Below are 27,547 nucleotides of genomic sequence, written 5' to 3'. Positions count from 1 at the left end.
TCTTGTGAATGTCCCGTCACGCAAAAGCTTAGAAATTCAAGCGTAGTGTATCACAAAACTAATAACCCAATCGGAGCGAAAATGGGTATGAATTTTAGTTTTCAGTTGCTCTTATACATTATTAAAGTAAAATCTCAGGAAGATCAATAGTTTTGTAGTTTGAATTTTAGTGACGTCATGTGAAAACCAGCTATAACTTAGCGGAGGAGGTCTGGGAAGCCTGGATGAAAATCTGTACACGAGTACCTGTAGGAGTGTTTGCGAAATCCACTCTCGTTCTTTAGTTTCGGAACTGAAGAGATTTTCTTGCTTCGAGCAAAGGACGAGCAACATTTTCTAACACGTCGCACTGCAGCTTTTCTCTTTCTACCAAACTCGTAAACCTATTTCTTATATTATTCTGTTTTATAATTTACGAAGTCTTAGCACTTTTCTACTGGCGAATCTTAACAACAACAAAAACAAACACAACAGCAACAACAACAAGAACAGTTTTATTACCTTTTTCAAACAAATATTCAGAAACGTCATTAAAAAAACGGGAACTGGCAAAAGATACCGGGGAACGTGTTGGATATCAGTTGAAAATTACAGATTATTGGCTATACAGCTCTAAAACAAGAAAAGAACAAAACAAGAAAAGAGGTAGGAAGAAAAACACTAGTTATTTGGTAATCAATAAATACAAGTAAAAGCTCCGATAGTCAATAGATACCAGTTGAAATTAAAGGCATAAATATTCCATTACTTACGAAATGTAGTCTTTGCTTCATGTTCACATAGGCCTGTATAAGATTCAGTTATTCTTTTGAAAATAGCAACTTATTAAAAACGTTGACTTCTACAGAATAAAATGGCTGTAAACTAATCTCCATCGAAAAGTGTCAGGCTGACAGCATTTAACTTTCTTTAACAGTGTTTGATAGTCATATTGCACTATTATAGCGGTAGTTTGTTTTAAGACAAATGCCTCAAACTAAAATAAAATGGTAACACTGACATCAAGGTCAGCATTCATTGCTTTTAATAACCTAAGATTTTTTTTTGTTTTCGGTTTCTTTTACAACTAAAGTAGAAATGTGGAAAACGAGAAAAGTCTGTTTCTGTGAGCAACTTCGGTCGGAATGTAAATTAAAATGTTACTTTCAATCTTTAGAATGAATTATTGAAACCCTTAAAGAGTACTTTATGTAACATCTATAGTCTCCTTGAAGTTCTTACATACAGAGCAATAGACTAAGAGCAATACTCATAATATAAAGAAAAACTGTGTTGAGAGGCACTTGTTGATTTGTGGTAGAGGAAGCTGCAAAAGATAAAGATAACATGAGAAAACTTGCGAAAAACAAACTACATTCTTGTATTCTCCGAAACCTGCCAAACCTGGTTTGCTACCTGTACAATAACATTGCCATGCATCTTGTCGCATACCGTTAATGACTGAAATGCTATAAAAAGCAGAGGGTTGATATGTGACTATAGAAACCACGAACAGTATTCTAACTGACCCTAACTCCTCGATATGAACAAAAACTGAACATAAATGATAAAATATTATAACATTGCAACCAATTCAATTGCTAAGAGAGAATTTCATTGTCGGGGAATCAACACTGAAAATATGCAAAATGCTTTGCTTAATGCAGGGTTGGGATTCACGTGAATTTAAACCTTTCCTCCTCTTTACCCTTTTACTTCTGTGTAAATACAGTTAACTGCTCATTGAGGGAACGGAGCAAACTGATGTTGTTACCTTTTTCTGTTGTGGCACTGAGACTGTTGACGTAAATGAACCTGAATGACTTGCTTACCTTTACACTGTTTGCCATTTCCGTGATATCCGTTTAAACAGGAACACTGATATGATCCCCAAGTGTTACTGCACATAGCTTTGGGATGACAATCGTGCACACCCTGTGCGCACTCATCTAAATCACCACATGACATCCCATCACCATGGAAGCCTGAATTACAGCCACATGTGTAAGAGCCCTCTGTGTTACTGCAACGAGCGTTCCAGCTGCATTCATCTGTTCCATCTCTGCATTCATTAATATCTAAACAAAAGTAAGTTAGATCGTCGTTAGTACCCTCGTTATTTTAGTACTATCTTCATCGAAGTCCTAATTTATTTTCTGTTCAATCTCTAGTTTCGAAATGACGTTTTGAGTTATAAATAACTGAATTAAATTTATGTTCGAAACGTATATAAAGCAAAATTAAAACCTTATGAGTTAATATCTACATAACTAATCTACAATACATGTACAAATAGAATAAAAGGCTTTCAAAAACAATTTGATTTTATAAACTTGTCTTTATAATTAGTAAAATTAACCCTTTTCTTTTCAAAATATCAGTGATTACCTGAAAGCCCTGCCATTCATACCTTTTGGTACTTCATACCTTTTACATATTCGTTTGGCATAAATCACGCAAGAGGAAAACTGTGAACAGGAAAGCAATGGAACTTACATTGTTGATCCAATACTTACCGTAACAATATCGTCCATTTCCGGTGTAGCCTATTCTGCAGGAGCAGCTGTAAGAACCAGGCTTGTTAACACAGCTGGCATGAGCGTCGCAAAGATGAATTCCTTCGCTGCACTCATCAACGTCAGTGCATAGACGTCCATTACCATAGAAACCGTCTTTGCATGAACATGAATAGGAACCGGCAGTGTTCATACAAGTCGCATGCAAACTGCAGTCATGTGATCCGTCTTGACATTCGTCAACATCTCGACAAACTTGACCATCTCCACGAAACCCAGTAATGCAGCTGCATTCATGAGAGCCTCCGGTGTTTGTACATGCCGCGTATGTGTGGCACTTGTGAGTTCCATCCTTGCATTCATCGATGTCATGGCAAGACCAGCCATTTCCTTTAAAACCTGGTAGACAAGTACAATAATAAGAGCCAATAATGTTATTGCAGTGTGCATGAACACTGCAACTGTCCATATTGCCATTACACTCATCAATATCCTGACAAGATATGCCATCTCCCTGGAATCCGTCAAGGCAAGTACAATCATAGGAGCCAATGGTGTTATTGCAGTGTGCATAAATACTGCAATTGTGCACATTGCCGTTGCACTCATCAACATCTTGACATGACATGCCATCTCCATGGAATCCTTCAAGACAGGTACAATGATAGGAGCCAATAGTATCATTGCAGCGTGCATAAACACTGCAATTGTGCACATTGTCTTTGCATTCATTGACATCCTGACATAACATGCCATCTCCATGGAATCCTTCAAGACAGGTACAATGATAGGAGCCAATAGTGTTATTGCAGAGTGCATAAATACTACAATTGTGGACATTGTCTTTGCATTCATCAACATCTTGACATGACATGCCATCTCCATGGAATCCTTCAAGACAGGTACAATGATAGGAGCCAATAGTGTTATTGCATAGTGCATGAACACTGCAATTGTGTATATTGTCTTTGCACTCTTCAATATCTTGACATGACTTTCCATCTCCCTGGAATCCTTCAAGACAAGTGCAGTCATAAGAGCCAATAGTGTTATTGCAGTGTGCATAAACACTGCAATTGTGCACATTGTCTTTGCATTCATCAACATCTTGACATGAGATGCCATCTCCATGAAATCCTTCAAGACAGGTACAATGATAGGAACCGATAGTGTTATTGCAGCGTGCATAAACACTGCAATTGTGCACATTGTCTTTGCATTCATCAACATCCTGACATGACATGCCATCTCCATGGAATCCTTCAAGACAGGTACAATGATAGGAGCCAATAGTGTTATTGCAGCGTGCATAAATACTGCAATTGTGTACATTGTCTTTGCACTCATCAACATCCTGACATGACATGCCATCTCCATGGAATCCTTGAAAACAAGTACAATCATAAGAGCCAATGATGTTATGGCAAACTGAATAAGTACTGCAATTGTGCATGTTGCGTTTGCACTCATCGACATCCTGACAAGACATGCCATCTCCATGGAATCCAACAAGACATGTACAATTATAAGAACCAATAGTGTTATTGCAGTGTGCATAGACACTGCAATTGTGCATATTGCTATTGCACTCATCATTATCATGACATAAAATGCCATCTCCATGGAACCCTTTAAGACAAGCACAATCATAAGAACCAAACGTGTTACTGCAGAGTGCATAGACACTGCAACTGTGCATATTGGTCAGTTTGCATTCATTGACATCTTCACATGACTTGCCATTTCCTTGGAATCCATCCACACAACTACAGTGATAAGAACCAATGGTATTGCTGCAATGTGCTTGGACACTGCAATTTTGGACACCGAGGCTACATTCATCAACGTCTGTGCACACTCCTCCATCACCATTGTATCCCGGGAGACAAATGCACTGGTAGGAACCAATGGTGTTTTCACATTCGGCGTTAGAAGGGCAAGAATGAAGTTCTTGGGATAAGCACTCATTAATATCTGAAAAAATATGATAGCCATGGTTAGATAAAAACATCAATCAGCCATTATTTTGGATCGTTAATGTAATGTAATAAGAAACGACGAAGGAAAAGTGAAGGAACATAATTTGTGGATACAACTAGTGTAAGGAGAATGTTGTACTTGTACATGTAGGTGTTGTTTTATATATTAAGTATAATAGAAAAGAGAGGATGAAGAATAAGAGAGGTAATCCCCTATGTAGGCCCTCTTCTCAAAATAACCTCTTTTATAAGTTATTTCAAGATTACTCAGGGCTTTAGAAATACAGGAAGGGTCTAGAAATAGCCAATCAGGTGACACCGATTTTCTTCACGGGAACAACTAAAGAAACACCATGTCTAAACTTAACTTGAGAGGGATTACCTCGTCGGAATAAGGTCTTTCTGGGAGATTAACACTATTACCCTTCTCTTCAATGACATAAATTACAGGCTGGCCTGATAAATTCTGCTTAGTAAGGAATCATTAAACAGCTGTCCAGTTTGTAACATGGTCATTTGGCCGAACGGAACAAGGGACGGGTGAAAATAATAATTACTATAGAAACTAAACAGACGCGTAAGTTGTAAGCTACAATGGGTTTCAAATGCTCTCATACCTCGACAAACAGATCCATTTCCTTCAAAGCCATTGTTACAAACACAAATGTAACGTTTCTTATCTCTTAGGTCAGCTGTGCAGGCAGCGTTGGCATCACAAAGCGGCTTCTGTCTACAGTCAAAAGATGCAGCTAAACTTCTCATGTCCTTTTCATCTGTAATAGCATCAAAGGCGAACAAAGTAAAGGTTTCAAGAAGCCGCCCGAGACTGATACTATACGCGAAACTTTTATTACTTGGCTATATTTTACTTTTCTATTTAATTAATGTAGTGGTGTGATGAAGAAAGCTTCTTATGTAGAGCCAACAATAAATCAATCACAGGAAAGTTACTGGGCGTCGCATCTTTTGTGGTGGTATCATCACGAGCAGTGATCACACGAACCAGATGCCAGGATTTTACGGACGCTACAACCAAGAAACTATTTCTAAAACAAGTACGTAACTTTTATTTGATATCGCTTCTCCGGACGGCGGGCAGTGAAGCCAATAAAATAACGATGCTTTTACACACACAAACAGGTATCTTTAATATAAAGCAGATGAAACTGGCTGCGCATAAATGTCTGCAGAAGATGCTGAGCGAAGCATTTTATTTTTCTCGACTCTCTGTTCGTATATTTATAAGCTTATATATCAATATGATAGCAGTACTGATCTTGCAGCTAACACACAAGCTAATGTTAAGTGGTTGCTTACCTTCCTTGCCAGGAGATTTACTGCCAACTACGAGGACAAGACACGCAGTAGCCACTATTGATCCAATTAGAAACACGAAAATTCCTACCGCTAGTATCTTTTTGAAGATGGCTTTACTGCACTTGAGCCTGACTGTTTCTTTGATATTTGTTGAATCGAATTTCGTTTTGGACTCTGACATGGTGCCTTTCGTTGCTTAGGCATATACTTTATGAAAGGAAGGGCAAAAAAATGAAGTTCAATCCCGTCCAACGACAGAAATGCAATATAAGCGTTTCTCAGAAATGTTGGAACGGGGAAACCCCTAATTACATTATGCAGAGACACCTTATTGGCTGCCACTACATATATTCGGCTCCTGTGAGGGCAAGCTTTTTCTCGGAAATCATGTGACCTCCGCATTACGTCATCGTTATTGTGAAGTGTGTTGTTTACTGTATTTGACTAGCCAGGGAAAAGAGCCTTCTATCCATGTTGATCTAGTAAATGAAAAAATTAAATGTTTTGTAAGATCGTGATAGTTAAAGCTGCATTAAGAGACAGACTTGCAATATCTATAAATTGAGGTTTAATTATAGTTAGGGACCCCAGTTTGCGTGAGACAGATTTACACGTAAAATATGAGCTCAACTGTGTAATTGTGTAAATTTCGTTCAGGTTATCTTTTCTCTCTGATACTCTCATTAGATTATAAAGAGGAACTTTTAACCAGAGCAACAGCTTACATAAACCAAAAATGTAGTATTATTGAATAAAATATAAGTAACAACGACTGTATTGACCCTTTTCATAAATGGCTGCCAAGTTTAAACTTGTTTGTATGTATTTAAATTAGCCTCACTAACTCACCAACAGAGCTCGTTGGAGACTACAATTTCTTTTACATAAAAATTCAGTCAGTCAGGCTAATCTTCATCCTTTCAAAAGAATTTCCAGCCATTGATTACCATGTTCTGCTGCAGACTTTCTCCGTTCAGGTTGTTTTGAACCTGAATAAACAGTCAATTGTTCATGATATGATATAAACTGATATGAAATGAGTTTCGACGCAGCGGAAAAATTATACAGGGCTAGATTATTGTGCCTAGCCTTAAGGAGTTACTGAGGCGATGACCCACGACTGGAATTCAGGCTATACTGCAACTGGATGTTATATTTAACCGGAGGAGGATCCTGGGGTTACAGAATCAATGGGGCATACATGCGGGCTATCTTTATTCTTACTCAGTTGTGTTACTGTTAGTCGAGAATAACGTACTTTTATCACTGTTTTAGCTAGAAAAAAAATCACTTGTAATTATAATGAGTTACTTGCCCAGAGTGTTTGCCTTTATTTCTGCCATAGTATTCACAGTCATTTTTCATTTTTTTTTAAAATTTTCTGCTTCTCCGAAAGGGGGTGACTAGCAACCCAATCCGCCCTACCCCGACATCCACTTAGAATATTTTTATTGAGAAAAATGAAAAATGAAATCATTCAGGCAATGAATGATTCTGCCTGCAGTCAAACATGGCCTTTCACCCGGGAAAGTTCAATACTCGGCGTCACAGTACTATCCGATAGTGTCAGCAGTCGACGAAATGTAAGGTTACGAACTGTTAACCACTATCCCATCTACGCAATAATCATGATTGCTTTGCACTTTACGCTTTGACATCACGAGACAGCATTCTGAAATCAATGAATTTTATTTATCGCAAAAAAGTTGTAGTAAGATATTGATGAAGAAAAACGAATCAAATTATTTTGCACAGTTCTATACAAAACCAGCGTTCGAATTCTGGCAGCTATAGTTGACAATAGTTTCCTTCAAAAATCTACCGGTTGGGTTCCTTTCGTATGGTGTGTCCGAGAAAAGCATGAGTATCTCACTCGATTCATCACACGGATAAACCTAAAATATCTTTTCGCTGGCATGACTACTCCATATTACTTATTAAAATTGTTTCCGGGATCGCAGGTAATTGCTGGGGGAATTTCCAGTACGGAGATGTTCCTCAAAAGCCTCCAGCCAAATCAAATGGCCACTTGGTCACTTGGTATAAAGTGACGAGCCACTCTGCTGGCTTGTAATGACAAATTTGCGAGTAGCCATCTTTGTTTTGCCAAGTGTGGTCGTCATTGCTGGGTGAATCCATGACAGTTCCAGTTTACATAATAATGTATGGAACAGCTATAGTCTTTTCGAAGTTTTTACATACCGATACCTAACATAAAAGCAATAATAATGAGAAGAAAAACTTGAGGCACTCGGTTGTTTCTCGCAGAGGAAGCTGCAAAAGAAAAAAAAAAACCAGATAATTATTGTGAGAAACCTCGAGAAAAACAAACTACAATCTTCTATTCTTCAAACCTGATTTGTCATTATTTGCTATTTGTGTTGTGGAACTTGGGCCATTTGTACACATTATCGTAATTTAGATATCAGGCAATGTAAGTTGTGCCATTTCCGTCTTATACTTTCAAACAAGAACAGTGATATGATCTCCAAGTATTACTGCACACCGCTTGCCGATGACAGTCGTGGACACACTAAATCACTACTTGACATCCCATCACCATGAATCACAGTTGCAGGTATTAGAGCCTTGGCCCAGGCGCTACACACAGGGTACATATTTGTTTGGCATAAATCATGCAAGAGGAAAACTGTGATCAAGAAATCAATGAAGTTTCAATTGCCGATCCTGTACTTACCTTTACAATGTCGTCCATTTCCAATGTAGCCTTTTCTGCAGGAGCAGCTGTAAGAACCAGGCTTGTTAACACAGCTGGCATGAGCGTCGCAAAGATGAATTCTTTCGCTGCACTCATCAACGTCAGTGCATAGACGTCCATTACCATAGAAACCGTCTTTGCATGAACACGAATAGGAACCCACAGTGTTCATACAAGTCGCCTGCAAACTGCAGTCATGTGATCCATCTAGACATTCGTCGACATCTCGACAAACTTGACCATCTCCACGAAACCCAGAAAGGCAGCTGCATTCATGAGAGCCTCCGATGTTTGTACATGCCGCGTGTTTGTGGCACTTGTGAGTCCCATCCTTGCATTCATTAACGTCGTGGCAAGACCAGCCATTTCCTTTGAAGCCAGAAAGACAACTACAAGTATAAGAGCCAATAGAATTATTGCAGAGTGCATGAACACTGCAGTTGTGCATATTAGCCTTGCACTCGTCAATATCCTGACAAGACCATCCATTTCCTTTAAAGCCAAGAAGACAACTACAGGCATAAGAGCCAATAGTGTTGTTGCAGAGTGCATGAACACTGCAATTATGCGTATTAGCCTTGCACTCGTCAATATCCTGACAAGACCATCCATTTCCTTTAAAGCCAGGAAGACAACTACAGGCATAAGAGCCAATAGTGTTGTTGCAGAGAGCATGAACACTGCAATTATGCATATTAGCCTTGCACTCGTCAATATCCTGACAAGACCATCCATTTCCTTTGAAGCCAGGAAGACAACTACAGGCATAAGAGCCGATAGTGTTGTTGCAGAGAGCATGAACACTGCAATTATGCATATTAGCCTTGCACTCGTCAATATCCTGACAAGACCATCCATTTCCTTTAAAGCCAGGAAGACAACTACAGGCATAAGAGCCAATAGTGTTGTTGCAGAGAGCATGAACACTGCAATTATGCATATTAGCCTTGCACTCGTCAATATCCTGACAAGACCATCCATTTCCTTTAAAGCCAGGAAGACAACTACAGGCATAAGAGCCAATAGTGTTGTTGCAGAGAGCATGAACACTGCAATTATGCATATTAGCCTTGCACTCATCAATATCCTGACAAGACTTGCCACCCCCATGGAATCCTGGGAGACAACTGCACTGGTAGGAACCAATGGTGTTCTCACATTTGGCAGTAAAAGGGCACGAATGAAGGTCTTGGGATAAGCACTCATTAATGTCTGTAGAAAGTGATGACATACATAATAGCCATGGTTAGACAAAACCTCATTTAGATATCACTTTCGTTTGCTAATGGAATGCGACAAGAGAGGATAATGGAAAAGAAAATGAACGTAAATAATCTATGCACACAACTAGTATATAGCGAATGTTGTACTTGTAAGTGTTGTTTTCTGTGTAAGAAATAAAAAGAAAGAAAAGATGAAGGGCAAGAGTCTCCTATGTATATCTCATTAGAGGTGAGATCACTTTTGACCTCCGCAATGCCAGAAGAGTTTAGATATAGCCAATCATGTGACACTGATTTTTCCCGCAACAACAGTCCAAGTATTGCCTGAATCGATTTATCGATTGTTTTTCAACTTTGTCATATAAAACAAGTTTCAAAGCCTGGCCTTGCATTAGAGTAAAACAGTCAAACTGAATAGATAACAGGCCTAGTAATAAACTACATAATGGGTCTAAAACACTCTCATACCTCGGCAAACAGAGCCATTGCCTATAAAGCCATTGTTACAAACACAAATGTAACGTTTCTCGTCTCTGAGGTCAGCTTTACAGATAGCGTTGGCATCACAAAGGGGCTTCTGTGTGCAGTCAAAAGTCAGTGTGCCCAAAATTCTTTCGTCCTTTTCATCTGTTTTGGAAGATGAAATATTAATATCAAAGATAAACAAATTTAACGTTTCAAGAAACTGCCTTGACTGACACTTTAGTACACCCGAAACTTATTCTAATGCTCTATTAATTCATGCAGTGACTGGATAAAAAAGAAGCTTTTTATATACAGCTCGGCGTTGCGTCTTCTGTGCCCTGCCAGATTCCAGGATTGCATGGACACTACATCCAAGAAGCACGCAACGTTCTCGATGTCAGAAGGCTTCGAGCTACTCCGGTCGGTCGGCGGCGCACAGTGAAACAAATAATGATCAAAATCAACAAATGTGATAGTTTTACACACACAAACAGGATTAAAAGGACTATAAACTGCCGCGGATAAATGGCTGGAGAAGATGCTGAGCGAAGCATTTTATTTTTCTTGACTCACTGTCTGTAAGCTTGTCTCATAATTTTAGAGCAGTACTGATCATGTTGGTCGAACACAAGAGGTCTAATGTTACGTAGTTACTAAGTTATATGTTTACCACTGCTGCATATATGTACCTACCTTCCTTATCAGGAGATTTGCGAATCTCAAATATGATGACAGCCAAAACAGTTATTTGCAACACGACTAATCCTACAATGATCCACAGTATCTCCTTGGAGATTGATTTACTACACTTCATAATCGAATTTCGTTTTATAAAGATATTGATTCAATGTACTTTTGGTTGCCTTTATTCTGTATATAGAGAAGACTCAGAAATTAAAGCCCAATCCTGTCGCTACACAAGACAGAAATGCAACGTTAGCGTTTCCTTGAAATGTCGATTCTCGGAATTCAGAAGGGGCAACCCCCCAATTATTATGCGGAAACTTGTCATTGGTTACCACTTAAAATATTCGGCTCTCCCCCAGGCAAAATTTAGGTGTATAATTCTCGGAAAACACGTGACCTAAGTCAGATCCTGTCGGCGATACACACGACAGAGATGCAAAAAATAAATGTAGATTCGTGGAATTCAGACGGGGAAACCCCTACTTATTTATGTAGAGACATACTGTAGTACATATTCGGCACCTGTCAGGGCAAATTAGAGACTTCACGGAAAGCTTATTATCGGAAACCATGCATGTGTTGTCTGAATTACGTCATCTTAGAAAGACCTCTCTTCCGCTGTTTGCTTAATTATTTTGAAGATCGGGATTAAAAGAGACTTGGATACATATAGTTGCGGTCAACAGTTTGCGTGAAACAGATTAACATGTAAAATAGGAGGTCAACAGTGTAATAGGAATTAAATTTCTTTCAGGTCAAATAAAGTTTTCTCCCTGATACTCTAGTTATATTATAAAGGGAAACTTTTGCCCAGAGCGACGGCATTCATAGAAGAACCGAAGAAAAATCTTATATGTAACATTAAAATATTCATCTTTTTGCGTTTTGACGCAGGATAAAATAATCATTGACGAAGTATTGAGGCAATTACTCACGACTGAAACTCGGGTTATACTATACCGCGACTGGTGTTTTATTCTACTCACAATATTTTCAGTGAGAAAAAACTGAAAAATAAAATTATCCGGGCGAGAAATGCTTTCACCAACAGTCAAACATGGCCTTTCCCCCAGGTACGTATACTGGTCTACCGATACAAGGCGATGAACTGAAATTTTGAACACCAATGCCTTTGCATGCAATCATAGATTGCTTAGCGCTTTCCACTTTTGACTACGGCGTGACAGTATTCTGATATTAATGATGAATTTTATTTGTCACAGAAGAATTGACTTCTGCTATTTTCTAAAGCACTTTTTATGAACATCGCATTTCTTAGACAACGATGCATACGCAAGTTGATCTTAACGAAGCCGCGATCTTTCTGAGAAATTTACACTAAAAAAAAGTGACAATAGACTGTTTTCGATATATTAAAATTCAGCTTGGCAGTGAGGCCTAGAGAACAAAAACAAAGGAAATTTAACGACATGTTTATTCATATATTTTGTTTGTGCCCTGTAGACCTCACTATTAAGCTGAATTTTAATATATCGAAAGCGGCCTATTCTTTTGATTTTTCTCAATCTGTTCGGACTAATATTTACAAATATTTAGCACACGTCCTCGAAGTTTCCTTTTGCTTATGAGACTGTTGTTCTTGTAATAAAGATATAAAACCTAGGAAGGATGCACATGGGTTATGAAATGAGGTTAAAACCTGTCGATACGCAAACAACAATACGATATTCGAGTTTGATCGAGATGTTTATTTTTATTTTCTGAATTCGCAGAATTTAGGTCTTTCATTTGGACCAAACTTTCCCAGTGTGGGAGAGGGGAGGGGGTGGGTGGGCTATGTATCAATTCTGATACTATCCATTTTCGTCTTTTAGGGAAGTAAAATAATTGGTTAGGGCTTTTCCGTCACACGAGGGCTAGAGTTGGCCGTAATAATGTGTAACGTTTTACTATCGGCAGTCGTTTTAAATTTGATCACTAAAGCGTCCCCGGCCCCAACTCCACTCCCCTGCATGCCATTATAATATTACTTCGTCTGAAATACCACCGTTTTTTTCGCCATTTCTCTGCAAATCCGAGACTTTTTGAGACAGTTAATGGATTTTATTCATCGTACATAGTCTCGGTAAGCATTTCAAAGGGATAAAAGAAATTTATTCTATTTCGTGTTTACTTTGATGCGATATATCAACTGGGTCTCAGATGGTGTTTCCAAGAAAAGCAGAAACTTTCAATTCTTTGTACCATATTAATTAACATGGGACAGAAAATACATAGAACAGTAGTGATACAGAAATATAACCGCGCTTTTTTAAGCCTTTTACAATGCTTATAAGCTAATAAAACTAAACAGTTGCTTTCCTAGATATTACAGAATGATAATATTATACGGCATGCCAAGCAAATTCTAATTGTTCCAACGAAGTGAAAGTTTCACAGATCATTTCGCTACTTTGTCATCCAATTTTAAATGTTGCGATTGTCCTCTGGTTCTAGTAGTGTTGTAAGTAATTACTGAGAGAATTTCCAGTACGGAGATGAGCCTCATAAGCCTCCAGCCAAATCAAACCTTTCATAGTCACTTGGTATAGCGTGTTGTCATCTGTCCACTCTGCTGGCTTGTAATGACAAATTTGCGTGCAGCCATCTTAGCTTTCCCAAGTGTGGTCGTCATTGTCTGCAAAATTCATCGCGGTCCCGTTACGTTTCATCAAGCAATGGGAAGGGTTGGAAACGACCATTTGAGGGCAGGAATTAGGGAAGTCGACTGGAATGTAAATCCTCAAAGTGTACTCTCTGTTGTTGGAGCATGTTACTCTGATTTCAACTTTGGTGTTACCAGTAGGATCGATCCAAGTCGCACGGTTTCCGCGAAAATACTGCTCAAGCAACTGTTTCTCGTATCCAAGCCTCGTTTGTTGAGATGCTGACCACGGCATGATGCGAATATTGTACTGAACGCTTCGGTGAGAGCGACGGAGAACACAGTACTGAATGCTTCGGTGAGAGCGACGGTGATATGAGAGCTCCTACACTGGTTTTGGTTTCCACGGAAAACTAATTTCCCGGAAAAAAACAAAAGCACATGCGTTTACGGTGTTACCTTGCAATCCTAGCAACTGGCTAGGGTCAAAAGTATTCTTCAATGCGTAACGGAAGACAGAGATAATAAGGGTGTGTAATGATTGAGCTAAGTGATACATGAATCCGATATATAAACAATCTGGCTAAAACGCCTCCCATAAACAAGCGACATCTTTCCACATGCCATCTTTTGACATGCTATGTAACCCGGGCCTACGTCAAAAATGTGAGAGAAACGGTCGAATGATGTCGCGTATGCACGTAACACTGAGAGCGGGTGCAAGGTGATTCTGAATGGCCTTAGCAAACTAAACCTTGAAAGACAAGGGGGGTTGGGGGGGGGGGGAAGATTGGGGGTAGGGGTGGACTATTTTAAAAGTAAAAGGGTTTTGGGTTCGGAGGACCCATTGGAATGTTCTCCTATCTTGAAATTGACAAATGTTTCACCTGTCAGAGTAATCGTAAGATCGTGGAGATCTTTCTCTGTCTGAGTTGCAGTAAAGGTAAACACAGACACCTGGGTGATTGTCTCCCACAAACAGATTGAAAACCTACAGCATGTCTTCACTATTTTCCAATTCGTTGTGGACATGCGGAAGCATGAAGTGGTTAAGCTGGGCCTCCCTCGTCAGTCAAGCAGAAACTGCTCAAGATGACAGTCTTCGACAGCTGAAGGAAACCGTCAGTGGATGGCCTGACACGAAGAAGGAAGTCCTCACATGTTTCCATCCGTATTTCCTAGTTAGAGATAAGCTATCAGGACTAGATGATCTGATCTTCAAAGGTCAGCGCTGTGTCATTCCCTTGAGTCTGCGCCCAAGAATAAATGGGGAAATGCGTGGAACCCACACTGGAATTCAAAGTTGTCTGCGACAGAAAAAAGAGACCGTACGCGTGTGTAGGCCAGGACTGAATTCCAACCTAACTGACCACAATTCGAAGTGCGACATCCGTTCATTCTATCCATCAAAGCAAGGGAGCTTTTCGTTTGCGGACGGTCATGAGGTTGCTGAATCGACCTTGGCAAAAGATTGGCGCAGATGTTTTCACACTCGATGGTACAGATCACCTCTGTGTGGTTGACTACTGTTCAAGTTACTTCGCAGAGAATAAACTAGAAAGAAGGACCGCAAAGGTGATAGCCAAGATACTACGCAAGCAGTTTTCAGTGTAATGAATCCCAAACCAGCTAATCAGCGACAACTCGCATGCCATTTAATTTTCAAGAGTTCAAGGAATTGGCAGCACGCTTCGAGTTTGAAGTCATCACAAGATCACCTAGCTATGCCAAGAGCAATGGCAAGGCTGAAAATGCCATCACTGAAGAAAGGAATATCCATCATGAAGAATGCTAAGCAAAAAGCACAGACAATTACTTATCCCTGCTAGAAAAAAAGAAAATGAGGGAAGGTCTAGTTCGTGAAGGAGAGATCTAGCTCCGCCGCTTAATGGATATTCGGACGCGAAGCAAGAACTCTGTTTTCCACCATCAGTTACCTGTTAGAAGCAAAAGTCCAAGAAGATGTGATGGAGAAACCCCTAAAACAGAAGTAAAATCGACCTAATATTGAAATCAAAACACCAAGGAGATCCGTCTGCACCGACAGGAAACGTCGTCTGAGCAGGTGATCATGAATATAGGGAGCGGGAATGGTTGAAGGAACGAGTAGAATTAAGACTAAGTTGACGTTCGTGCTTACGACGTCCGCAGAACAGAAGATGGTAGACTGTACAGAAGAAACGTGGAAACCATGGAACCATTTGAAACTAGTTCAGTTGAACCACATCATCTCTCAGGGTGCACTAAAAAGAACTCAGACAACAGGTCAATCCGTCCAAGCCAACTTTGTTGTTCGGCCCAAGCAAACAGAACCTGCAACAGTTTGTGTTATGCTTTTCACCGTAATAACTAACAGAAAAATAAATGCCTCTCGTGTTGTACTGAGCATGGAGCGCTAACTAAATATAACTAAATAATGAGTGTTACAGGGATAATACTAGCCCAAGGTTATTTATGGCCAATATTACGACGAGCTAGGGTTATTCTGCAGTCCGCTGCAGTACGCAGTCTGCAGTCTGTGTCTAAAACAGACCGACTCTTTTATTAACCTCCAAACTGACAAATTACCGGCACCCCTTTCGGGCACATCCTCCCCTCATAAAACATGTCAGAGTGTCAGTTACTTGGTTCATAACTTTATTCTTGTGTTCGGACTAAGCTTGAATTGAAACCAAAAAAAATAATAATATATTACTTTGGTTTTTATCTCACACAGATGTGGTGCTGCGAGTTTTGTTTTACTATCAGTACAGTACAGATTTCTTAAGCTGGAGTCACAGATGCTTCTGGCGGGATCAATGAGATCTTTAAAGAACACAAGTAGTGGTTTTCAGCAGTTCTAATTTGATATACGGGAAAACACGCCAGTTTAAGAGAACGTCAATATACAAGGCTTGAGGTAGTGAAATTGGACGACATGACCCTTGCCCAACAAAATGCAAGGCTAGTGACGGTAAAAAGCATCCGGCCTTTTGAAAAATAGTGCCAGCGGCGGACCTAGGGAAGGGGCCCGGGGCGTCCGCGCCCCGTTATTTTGGGTAGAAAAAGAAATCAAAGAAGAAAGAAAAGCCGGCAGGGCAAGCAAAACAAAACCGCCCCACCCCCCACCCCCTTAGTTCAAGGTCTGGATCCGCCACTGAGTGCTGAGGTTCTGAGAAATTTGTCTAAAATAGCACTCAATCTATGTTCTTCTCCTCGAAGTAACAATCGGCGTTTATCAAGTTATGGCTGCATGCAGGAGTATGAAGAGCACGAAAAGCCTGGCAAACCTCGCTGCGGGTGTGATCTGCAAACGGAGACGTTGCTCCACGCCTCGAAGGACGCATAGCTAAAAGCAAGAACAGGGGTCGGGATACCCTGTTGGAGTGACTGAAAGTCTGCCCACCGGATACATGTACCAGTAGAAGAGTTACCAAATGCGCTGTCGTTCTCTAGTGACGAAATTAAGAAGATTTTCTTGCCTAGGCTGAATGAACGGGAAACATTAATTAGCAACATGACGGGAGACAGCAGTTCTCGTTCTCCTGTTCTGATGTTCGGACTCCTTAGCAGCACTCTACTGCGTCTACATATCTGCGTATGCTTAGGAGGAAGACGTATTTTTATCACTATTTTAGCAAGAAAACAAATACTACTTTTAATTGCAATGAGGAACCTGTGCAAAGTGTTTGCCTTTACTTCTGCCAAAATATACACAATATTTTTCTACCTTATTTTTGTTCTAGCTGTCCAAAAGAAGGAGGGATTGGGGGGGCGGGGTTTGTGGGGTGATTAGCCACCCAATCTGACCCCCTTATTCCACCCCTGGACTGATAACATTTCCGTTCTTTAACAAGCTTCGCTAGTCGTATCACAATGTTTGAATAAATAATATAAATGCTTCAAACCAAAATAAAAAGATAAGACAGTCATTGACGTCAACATCCACTACCTCTTCATGTTGTTTATTTGCTTAATTTGAAAAGGTTACCTTCAATATTTAGATTGAGCTAGTTACAGAGTAATGGATGTAACATCTATAGTCTTATCGACGTTTTTGCCTACAGAAACATAACACAAAACAACAAACAAAAGCCATAATGACGATAAACCCACACACAGAAGCAATAATAATAATTGTTTGTTTGTTTAGTGTTTGTCCTTGGTTTGCGGCGGAAGCTGCAAAAGAAGAAAAAGATCATATGAGAAACCACGAGAAAAAACTGCAGTCTTGCATTCTCAAAACCTAAATTCGAAAAACGAGGTTTGCTACCGGTGTAATTACACTGTCCATGCATCCAAATCGCAAGTTAATAAATGAAATACGATGAAAAAGCAGATGGTTGACATGGGACTAGACAAACCACGAACATTATCCCAACTTGTACATATCACTAAACACTGAACAAAAACGGTATATAACGCTGTCTAAAACCAATTGAAAGGCTGACCGGACGGCTGAAAAGGATAAAATTAATGCCCAATATTTCGGTTAGACAGGACTGGAGTAAAATGGATAAAACGGTTACAAAATTTGAAATAATATTAAACGATATATGTAACATGATAGGTTGAAAAAAATAGAGAAAAGGGAAACGTGTACTAAAGCGGATGCATTTAAAAATATAAATGGATCAAAATTTCGTCACGCCTGTTTATCCCAGAAGGTTGAAGAGTCTGGCCCTTGGGGATCAAAAATGCCTGTCTTGTCTTTCATTACATTGGTCCTTGTATTACAGTTTATCCATATAATACTGTCACCAATTCAGGAAATGGCTTGGAGAGACTCACCGTCGGAGAATCAACGTGCACACGTGTACTTAAACTGAGTATATGCCAAATGTCTTGCTAAATTTACTCAAAATTGTGCATTTCCCTTTTCAGATGCCAAAAGCTATGGTTTAAAAAAAAAAAAAAACTCGGGGTCACCGGGTTAATTTTTTTAGTTATTAGTGACATGAGCGAAAAATCAGGTCTGGAAAATCCTTTTGGAATGTTGCCATGGTAACTGCTGACGACAAAATAACAGCTGTTTTAGGTCAAGTATAAATTATGTAATCCAAATCTACAAAAATATTACAGTGACCCTGGTCTGTCTTTTTGTTCTATTCTTACAAAGTTATGAGCCATCAAAAACCTGAAAACTGGTACCAGCCACATTAAGCTGACGTTTTTTTTTTGATCATTTTAATTACAAGAACGAGTTCTAGGAAGAAAATCATTTTGAGCTCATTTGTTAAGTGTAATAACAAGTTGATATTGTTGGTTTGTAGGTTTGTAGCCTTACATGATCTGAAGGGACGCTGCGGTGATTAAATTTGCATTTGTTGATTTCGACGGATCGATTCCTGGTTAAACGTTTTTATTTGTTCCAGTCAACTTGTACTGTCGGCAGTTGGTGCCTTTTCTCCCTCTAAAAAGTCGGAAAGAGTAAATTCAAAAAGAAGCTACCTAAAACTAAACACTTCGTATATTTTAGGCTTGAGAATATAAACGTTTCCCCATATATTGATACACTAATTCCGACTGTTGCGTAACCTGAGCACTACGGTATAAATACGGGCTCTCATTTTCGTGGTTGAGCGGCCTGTGGTGCAAATATCTAACACCAAGAGATTTCCTTCAAGCTAAGATCGACAGCGAACTAAATGCTAGTTTCAACTGTAAAATTTTGGTAGATACTGATTATCCTCTTTAAGTTGAAAATTTTGACCAAAATATTTCAGAAGGAAAAAAAATGATATGGCTATAAATGTGCACAATACGGTTACTCCAGGATTCAAATTATGGCCTTTTAAGAACAACCACTCCAGGAACGTTTTGAGTTGTGTTGTTTAAAATTGTTTTTTTTACTCGTAAATTATATTGTTCCATTTGCTCGAGACGTTGCTTCCAGCTACTGCAGAATATAACGTGAACCGATAAGATAACGCACGTGATTGGAACCAGTACAGGCATTAACCGGAGGTAGGATTGGTCCATCACATCGCTTTTCCGAGCACGGTGACCTATCAGTTTTTTTTTTATTGTATTTTTCGAAGCAGTGCTTGGTAGGGAACATTAAAAATATTTTCAAAAAAGAATCGTTCGACAACTTTTACTTCTGAGGAATCACCTTAGGAGACTGCAAAAAATATTCTGATGTTTTTTGGCAAAATGGGCCGGTGGCGCTGGACCCCAGGATTAGATCGATCACTGTAATGTTTGTTTGTCTTTCAAACAAACAAGAACAGCGATATGATCCCAAAGTATTACTGCACACCGCTTGCCGATGACAGTCGTGGACACACTGTGCGCACTTGTCTAAATCACGACATGACATCCCATCACCATGAAAACGTGAATCACAACTGCAGGTATTAGAGCCTTGGCCCAGGCACTACACACAGGGGACGTATTTCTTTAGCATAAATCATGCAGGAGGAAAACTGTGATCAAGAAATCAATGAAGCTTCAATTGTCGATCCTGTACTTACCTTTACAATGTCGTCCATTTCCAGTGTAACCTTTTCTGCAGGAGCAGCTGTAAGAACCAGGCTTGTTAACACAGCTGGCATGAGCGTCGCAAAGATGAATTTTTTCGCTGCACTCATCAACATCAGTGCATGTACGACCATTACCATAGAAACCGTCATTGCATGAACATGAATAGGAACCCACAGTGTTCATACAAGTCGCATGCAAACTACAGTCATGTGATCCATCCAGACATTCGTCAACATCTCGACAAACTTGACCATCTCCTCGAAACCCAGAAAGGCAGCTGCATTCATGAGAGCCTCCGATGTTTGTACATGCCGCGTATGTGTGGCACTTGTGAGTCCCATCCTTGCATTCATTAATGTCGTGGCAAGACCAGCCATTTCCTTTAAAGCCAGGAAGACAACTACAGGCATAAGAGCCAATAGTGTTGTTGCAGAGAGCATGAACACTGCAATTATGCATATTAGCCTTGCACTCATCAATATCCTGACAAGACTTGCCATCCCCATGGAATCCTGGGAGACAACTGCATTGGTAGGAACCAATGGTGTTCTCACATTTGGCAGTAGAAGGGCACGAATGAAGGTCTTGGGATAAGCACTCATTAATGTCTGTAGAAAGTGATGACATACATAATAGCCATGGTTAGACAAAACCTCATTTAGATATCATTTTGGTTTGCTAATGGAATGCGACAAGAGAGGGTAATGGAAAAGAAAATGAATGTAAATAATGTATGCACACAACTAGTGTATAGCGAATGTTGTACTTGTAAGTGTTGTTTTCTGTATAAGAAATAAAAAGAAAGAAAAGATTAAGGGCAAGAATCTCCTATGTATATCTCATTAGAGGTGAGATCACTTTTGACCTCCGCAATGCTAGAAGAGTTTAGATATAGCCAATCATGTGACACTGATTTTTCCCGCAACAACAGTCCAAGTATTGCCTGAATCGATTTATCGATTGTTTTTCAACTTTGTCATATAAAACAAGATTCAAAGCCTGGCCTTGCATTAGAGTAAAACAGTCAAACTGAATAGATAACAGGCCTAGTAATAAACTACATAATGTGTCTAAAACACTCTCATACCTCGGCAAACAGAGCCATTGCCTTTAAAGCCATTGTTACAAACACAAATGTAACGTTTCTCGTCTCTTAGGTCAGCTGTACAGATAGCGTTGGCATCACAAAGGGGCTTCTGCGTACAGTCAAAAGTTAAAGTGCCCAAACTTCTTTTGTCCTTTTCATCTGTTTTGGACATTGAAATATTAGTATCAAAGGTGAACAAATTAAAGGTTTCAAGAAACTGCCTTCACTGACACTTTAGTACACGCGAAACGTATTCTAATGCTCTATTAATTCATGCAGTGACTGGATAAAAAAAGAAGCTCTTTATATACAGCTCGGCGTTGCATCTTCTGTGCCTTGCCAGATTCCAGGATTGCACGGATGCTACATCCAAAAAGCAGGCAACTTTCTCGATGTCCGAAGGCTTCGAGCTACTCCGGTCGGTCGGCGGCGCACAGTGAAACAAATAATGATCAACATAACAAATTTGATAGTTTTACACACACTAACAGGATTAAAATGACTATAAACTGCCGCGGATAAATGGCTGCAGAAGATGCTGAGCGAAGCATTTTATTTTTCTTGACTCACTGTCTGTAAGCTTGTCTCATAATTTTAGAGCAGTACTGATCATGTTGGTCGAACAAAAGAGCTCTAATGTTGAGTAGTTACTAAGTTATATGTTTACCACTGTTGCATATATGTACCTACCATCCTCATCAGGAGATTTGCGAATCTCAAATATGACGACAAGAGACACAGCCAAAACAGTTATTAGCAACACGACTGCTCCCGCAATGATCCGCAGTTTCCCCTTGGAGATTGCTTTACTACACTTCATAATCGAATTTTGTTTTATAAAGATTGTGATTCAATATACTTTTGGTTTCCTTAATATTCTGTATACAGAGATGACTCAGAAATTGAAGCTCAATCCTGTCGATACCTAAGACAGAAACGCAACCCAAGCGTTTCCTTGAAATGTCGATTCTCGCAATTCAGAAGGGGGAACCCCCTAATTATTATTATGCGGAAACATGTCATTGGTTAGCACTTAAAACATTCAGCTGTCGTCAAGACAAAATTTAGGCCTTTCATTCTCGGAAAGCACGTGACCTAAGTCAGATCCCGTCGATACACACAACAGAAATAGAAAAGTGCGTCTTAAAAGTGTAGATTCTTGGAATTCAGACGGGGAAACCCCTACTTATTTATGCAGAGACACAGCACAGTGACAGCACATATTCGGCACCTCTCAGGGCAAATTTAGGGACTTCCCCGAAAGCTTATTCTCGGAAACCATGTGTCGTCTGCATTACCTGATCGTAAAAAGACCTCTCTTCTGCTGTTAGCTTAATTATTTTGAAGATCAGGATTAAAGGAGACTTGGATACATATAGCGACGGTCAACAGTTTGCGTGAAACAGATTAACCTGTGAAATAGGAGGTTAACTGTGTAACAGAAATTAAATTTCTTTCAGGTCAAATCAAGTTTTCTTCCGGATACTCTAGTTATATTATAAAGGGAAACTGTTGCCCCGAGCGAAGGCATTCTTAGAAGAACCGAAGAAAAATCTTCTATGTACCATTAAAATATTCATCTTTCGGCGTTTTGACGCAGAATAAAATAATCATCGACGAAATACTGAGGCGATGACTCACGACTGAAATTCGGGTTATATTGCGACTGGTGTTATATTCCACTCACAATAAATTCATTGAGAAAAAACTGAAAAATAAAATTATCCGGGCAAGAAATGCTTTCACCAACAGTCAGACATGGCCTTTCACCCAGGAACGTATACTGGTCTACTGATACAAGGTTGTGAATTGAAATCTTGAACACCAATGCCTTTGCATGCAATCATAGATTGCTTAGTGCTTTCCACTTTTGACTACGGCGTGACAGTATTCTGATATTAATGATGAATTTTATTTGTCACAGAAAAATTGACTTCTGCTATTTTCTAAAGCACTTTTTATGAACAGCGCATTTCTTAGAAAACGATGCATACGCAAGTTGATCTTAACGAAGTCGCGATCTTTCTGAGAAATTTACGCTAAAAATAATGTGACAATAGACTGTTTTCGATATATTAAAATTCAGCTTGGCAGTGAGGCCTAGAGGACAAAAACAAAGGAAATTTAACGACATGTTTAGTCATATATTTTGCTTGTGCCCTCTGGACCTCACTATCAACCTGAATATTAATATATCGAAAGCGGCCTATTCTTTTGATTTTTCTCAATCTGTTCGGACTAATACTTACAGATATTTAGCACACGTCCTGGAAGTTTCCTTTTGCTTAGGAGACTGTCGTTCTTGTAATAAAGATATAAAACCTAGGAAGGATGTACATGGGTTATGAAATGAGGTTAAAACCTGTCGATACGCAAACAACAATACGATATTCGAGTTTGATCGAGATGTTTATTTTTATTTTCTGAATTCGCAGAATTTAGGTCTTTCATTTGGACCAAACTTTCCCAGTGTGGGAGAGGGGAGGGGGTGGGTGGGCTATGTATCAATTCTGATACTATCCATTTTCGTCTTTTAGGGAAGTAAAATAATTGGTTAGGGCTTTTCCGTTACACGAGGGCTAGAGTTGGCCGTAATAATGTGTAACGTTTTACTATCGGCAGTCATTTTAAATTTGATCACTAAAGCGTCCCCGGCCCCAACTCCACTCCCCTGCATGCCATTATAATATTACTTCGTCTGAAATACCACCGTTTTTTTCGCCATTTCTCTGCAAATCCGAGACTTTTTGAGACAGTTAATGGATTTTATTCATCGTACATAGTCTCAGTAAACATTTCAAAGGGATAAAAGAAATTTATTCTATTTCGTGTTTACTTTGATGCGATGTATCAACTGGGTCTCAGATGGTGTTTCCAAGAAAAGCAGGAACTTTCAATACTTTGTACCATATTAATTAACATGGGACTGAAAGTACATAGAACAGTAGTGATACAGAAATATAACCGCCCCTTTTAAAGCCTTTTACAAAGCTTATAAGCTAATAAAACTAAACAACTGCTCTCCTGGATATTACAGAATGATAATATTATACGGCATGCCAAGCAAATTCTAATTGTTCCAACGAGGTGAAAGTTTCACAGATCATTTCGCTATTTTGTCACCCAATTAAAAGTGGTGCGTCTTTCCTCTGGTTCTAGTAGTGTTGTAAGTAATTACTGAGAGAATTTCCAGTACGGAGATGAGCCTCATAAGCCTCCAGCCAAATCAAACCTTTCATAGTCACTTGGTATAGCGTGTTGTCATCTGTCCACTCTGCTGGCTTGTAATGACAAATTTGCGTGCAGCCATCTTTGCTTCCCCAAGTGTGGTCGTCATCGTCTGCAAAATTCATCGCAGTCCCGTTACGTCTCACCAAGCAATGGGAAGGGTTGCAAACGACCATTTGAGGGCAGGAATTAGGGAAGTCGACTGGAATGTAAATCCTCAAAGTGTACTCTCTGTTGCTGGAGCATGTTACTCTAATTTCAACTCTGGTGTTACCAGTAGGATCGATCCAAGTCGCACGGTTCCCGCGAAAATACTGCTCAAGCAGCTGTTTCTCGTAGCCAAGCCTCGTTTGTTGAGATGCTGACCATGGCATGATGCGAATATGGTACTGAACGCTTCGGGAAGAGCGACGGAGAACACAATACTGAACGCTACGGTGAGAGCGACGGTAATACGAGAGCTCTTGTAGTGGTTTTGGTTTCCACGGAAAACTAATTTCCCGGAAACAAAATAGCACCTGCGTGTACGGCGTTACACGGAAACCATAGCAACAGGGTCAAATGTATGCTTCAATGCGTAACGCAAGGGTGTGTAATGATCGAGCTGGGGTGATAAATGTATCCGATGTACAAAAAATCAGGCTAAAACGCCTCCTACCAAACAAAACTTAGCAGAGAGAAAAAAAAGTTTCTTTCAGGGTAACAATGTAAAAAATTGGCTCTATTTAGTTTCAACATCTTTATAAGCCAAGCGCAAATTTTTGCGCTTTAGAATCTCTGATAGGAGGTCTTACACCCGCTTTCAGTGTTACGTGCATAGGCGAAATCTTTCGACATGCCATCTTTTAACATGCTATGTAACCTGGGCTTAAGTCAAAAATGGCATGTGAGCATAACGGTCGAAAGATGTCGCCTATGCACGTAACACTGAAAGCGGGTGTAAGCTGATCCTGAATGACCTTAACAAACCAAACCTTGAGAGACAAGGGGAGGGGTGGCGGTAGGCTATTTTAAAAGTAAAAGGGTTTTGAGTTCGGAGAACCCATTGGAATGTTCTCCTATCTTGAAACTGACAAATGTTTCACCTGTCAAAGTAATAGTAAGCTCGTGGAAATCTTACTCTGTCTGAGTTGCCTTAGAGGCAAACACAGACACCTCAGTGGTTGTCTCCCACAAACAGATTGACAACCTCTACCATGCCTACGCCATTTTCCAATTCGTTGTGGACATGCAGAAGCATCAAGTGGTTAAGCATGGCCTTTCTTATCGGTCAAGCAGAAACAGCTGAAGATGACACTGTTCGACAACTGAGGGAAACCATCATTAGTGGATGTTCTGACACGAAGAATGAAGTCCTCACGTCTCCATACGTATTTTCTAGTTAGAGATAAGCTATCAGGACTAGATGATCTAATCTTCAAAGGTCAGCGCGGTGTCACTCCCTTGAGTCTGCGCACAAGAATAAATGGGGAAATACATGGAACCCACACAGGGATTCAAAGTTGTCTCCGATGGGAAAAGAGAGACCGTGTATAGGCCAGGACTGAATTCTGACCTAACTGACCACAATTCCAAGAGCGATATCTGTTCATTCTACCCATCAAAGCAAGGGAACTTTTCATCTGTCATGAGGTTGCTGGATCGACCTTGGCAAAAGATTGGCGCAGATGTTTTCACACTTGATGGTGCAGATTACCTCTGTGTAGCTGACTACTGTTCAAGTTACTTTGAAGTAAATAGAATATAGAAATCAAGACCGTAGAGGGGATCATGCCAAAATACTCCGTAAACAGTTTTCAGTCCGAGCAATGAATCCCAAACCAGCTAATCAGCGACAACATGCCGTTAAATTTTCAAGAATTCAAGGTATTCGCAGCACGCTTCGAGTTTGAAGTCATTACAAGTTCACCTAGCTATGCCAAGAGCAATGGCAAGGCTGAAAATGCCATCATCGAAGAAAGCAAAATCCAAACGTCGTTTGAGAGGTGATAAATATAGGGAGCGCGAATGGTTTAAGGAACGAGTACTTTTAAGACCAAGTTGACGCTCGTTCTTACGAAGTCTGCAGAACAGAAGATGGTAGACTGCACAGAAGAAACGTCCGAACCATGGAACCACTTGGAACTAGTTGAGTTGAACCACATCATCTCTTAGGGTGCACCAAAAAGAACCCAGACAACAGGTCAACCAGTCCAAGCCAACTGTGTTGTTCGGCCCAAACAAACAGAACCTGCAACAGTTTCCGAAAGTCAGGAGCAACCATAACGCTCAGTTAAACCAGTAGTTGCGACCAGGATCGGACGAGGTTCAAGTCTGCCCACAGTATTTACAGGACTTTGCTACGGTTAAATATAGACTTAAACATTTCCGTCTGCCTAAGTTGTTTCATTGTTATCGGGCAAAGTTCAAGTTCAACTGAGTTAACAGCCCATTATTTAGTTTTCAGTAACTCCTTATTACAAAGTTTGAAGTTCATCTTGGAAAACTTGTATGTCAAAAGTTCACTTAGTTTGTCTTTCTGAAGAAAAGGAAAGGTGTGACGTCATGCATTAAGTCACGTGACATTCTGTGCTAGCCGTGTAGAAATAAACATGGAGTTGTTATTGTTCCCATGCGGCCCGTTTGTCGTATTTATTACCTCTCCTTTGCGCTCGCTTAAACGCGGAAAGTCACGTCAAGGAAATTAATTGTGGGCTGAAACTGAAAGGAAAAATACATTAGAAAGGTTCGTAACACATTGTGAATGAAGTAAACTCTTCAAAACGGAAATCAATGAATATTTATAAATATATGGTATAAATGTGTATTAAAAGCAAATGAAATTAGTTATAAGATACAACAGATCGTGAGTCAAAGTATGTCAAGTATGAAAGGAATCTTAACGAAAACCGACAATGTTTTGTTTAGCTTAATGATTTTTGCTTTTACTCAGTTCTTGGCTCAAGGCTTGTGTATTTAAGTGAGACCTGGGATCCATCCAGCGGCTTTTTAAGACTCTCCGTACAAAACAACGGCATGAATTCATCATTTTCATATATGGCGAGTCTATGCGTCTTGCTGGGCACATTCGAGTACTCTTCTCGACTCTCTCTACCAGCAGCTGTAGCTACTTCTTCCATCTACAAGTGTAGAATAAAATGGCGGAAATCCTCATTGCGGAATTTTTGTTACTGCTTCAGGCCTCTGCGAGATGAAATAATATTTTCAACTTTATATACATGCTTGGTTTTACTTTTGGGAGCAAAAAATTGGGCCCTTCACTGTGCTTACGTATTCA

General features: G+C 39.8%; 3 protein-coding genes across 3 annotated transcripts; all 3 read right to left on the bottom strand.

Annotated features, from left to right (window-relative positions):
* Positions 1–475: 475 nt before the first annotated feature.
* Positions 476–11,164, bottom strand: LOC110045023 (uncharacterized). Its single transcript, XM_089294463.1, has 9 exons — positions 10,892–11,164; positions 10,202–10,360; positions 8,490–9,722; positions 7,990–8,065; positions 5,792–5,988; positions 5,092–5,247; positions 2,496–4,469; positions 1,812–2,057; positions 476–1,306 (listed from the first exon to the last, which is right to left on the bottom strand). Exons 1-9 carry the CDS (start codon positions 11,010–11,012, stop codon positions 1,218–1,220), a joined length of 4,251 nt encoding a protein of 1,416 aa, XP_089150589.1. The 5' UTR covers positions 11,013–11,164; the 3' UTR covers positions 476–1,217.
* A 5,909-nt stretch (positions 11,165–17,073) lies between these two features.
* Positions 17,074–22,173, bottom strand: LOC110045024 (uncharacterized). The gene is made up of 4 exons (XM_089274850.1): positions 21,733–22,173; positions 21,043–21,201; positions 19,946–20,563; positions 17,074–17,648 (listed from the first exon to the last, which is right to left on the bottom strand). Exons 1-4 carry the CDS (start codon positions 21,860–21,862, stop codon positions 17,515–17,517), a joined length of 1,041 nt encoding a protein of 346 aa, XP_089130976.1. The 5' UTR covers positions 21,863–22,173; the 3' UTR covers positions 17,074–17,514.
* A 1,259-nt stretch (positions 22,174–23,432) lies between these two features.
* Positions 23,433–24,764, bottom strand: LOC149118945 (uncharacterized). Its single transcript, XM_089274745.1, has one exon. It carries the CDS (start codon positions 24,642–24,644, stop codon positions 24,198–24,200), a length of 447 nt encoding a protein of 148 aa, XP_089130871.1. The 5' UTR covers positions 24,645–24,764; the 3' UTR covers positions 23,433–24,197.
* Positions 24,765–27,547: the final 2,783 nt, after the last annotated feature.

This window comes from Orbicella faveolata, unplaced genomic scaffold, assembly GCF_042242905.1.
Source record: "Orbicella faveolata isolate gen_17 unplaced genomic scaffold, um_ofav_v1 contig_1, whole genome shotgun sequence".
Taxonomy (NCBI): domain Eukaryota; kingdom Metazoa; phylum Cnidaria; class Anthozoa; order Scleractinia; family Merulinidae; genus Orbicella; species Orbicella faveolata.
The sequence above is the reverse complement of the archived record's forward strand: the minus strand, read 5'-3'. Positions and strand labels throughout refer to the sequence as shown.

Excerpts from the sequence above, each read along its gene's own strand:
- LOC110045024 (XM_089274850.1), bottom strand. The coding sequence starts at position 21,862 with ATGAAGTGTAGTAAAGCAATCTCCAAGGGGAAACTGCGGATCATTGCG. Across the intron at positions 20,564-21,042 it reads CAATGGCTCTGTTTGCCGAG|ACATTAATGAGTGCTTATCC; the intron begins GTATGAGAGTGT and ends CACTTTCTACAG. Across the intron at positions 17,649-19,945 it reads AAATGGACGACATTGTAAAG|CTTCCGCCGCAAACCAAGGA; the intron begins GTAAGTACAGGA and ends CTTCTTTTGCAG.
- LOC149118945 (XM_089274745.1), bottom strand. The coding sequence starts at position 24,644 with ATGCCATGGTCAGCATCTCAACAAACGAGGCTTGGCTACGAGAAACAG.
- LOC110045023 (XM_089294463.1), bottom strand. The coding sequence starts at position 11,012 with ATGAAGTGTAGTAAATCAATCTCCAAGGAGATACTGTGGATCATTGTA. Across the intron at positions 9,723-10,201 it reads CAATGGCTCTGTTTGCCGAG|ACATTAATGAGTGCTTATCC; the intron begins GTATGAGAGTGT and ends CACTTTCTACAG. Across the intron at positions 8,066-8,489 it reads AAATGGACGACATTGTAAAG|CTTCCTCTGCGAGAAACAAC; the intron begins GTAAGTACAGGA and ends TTTCTTTTGCAG.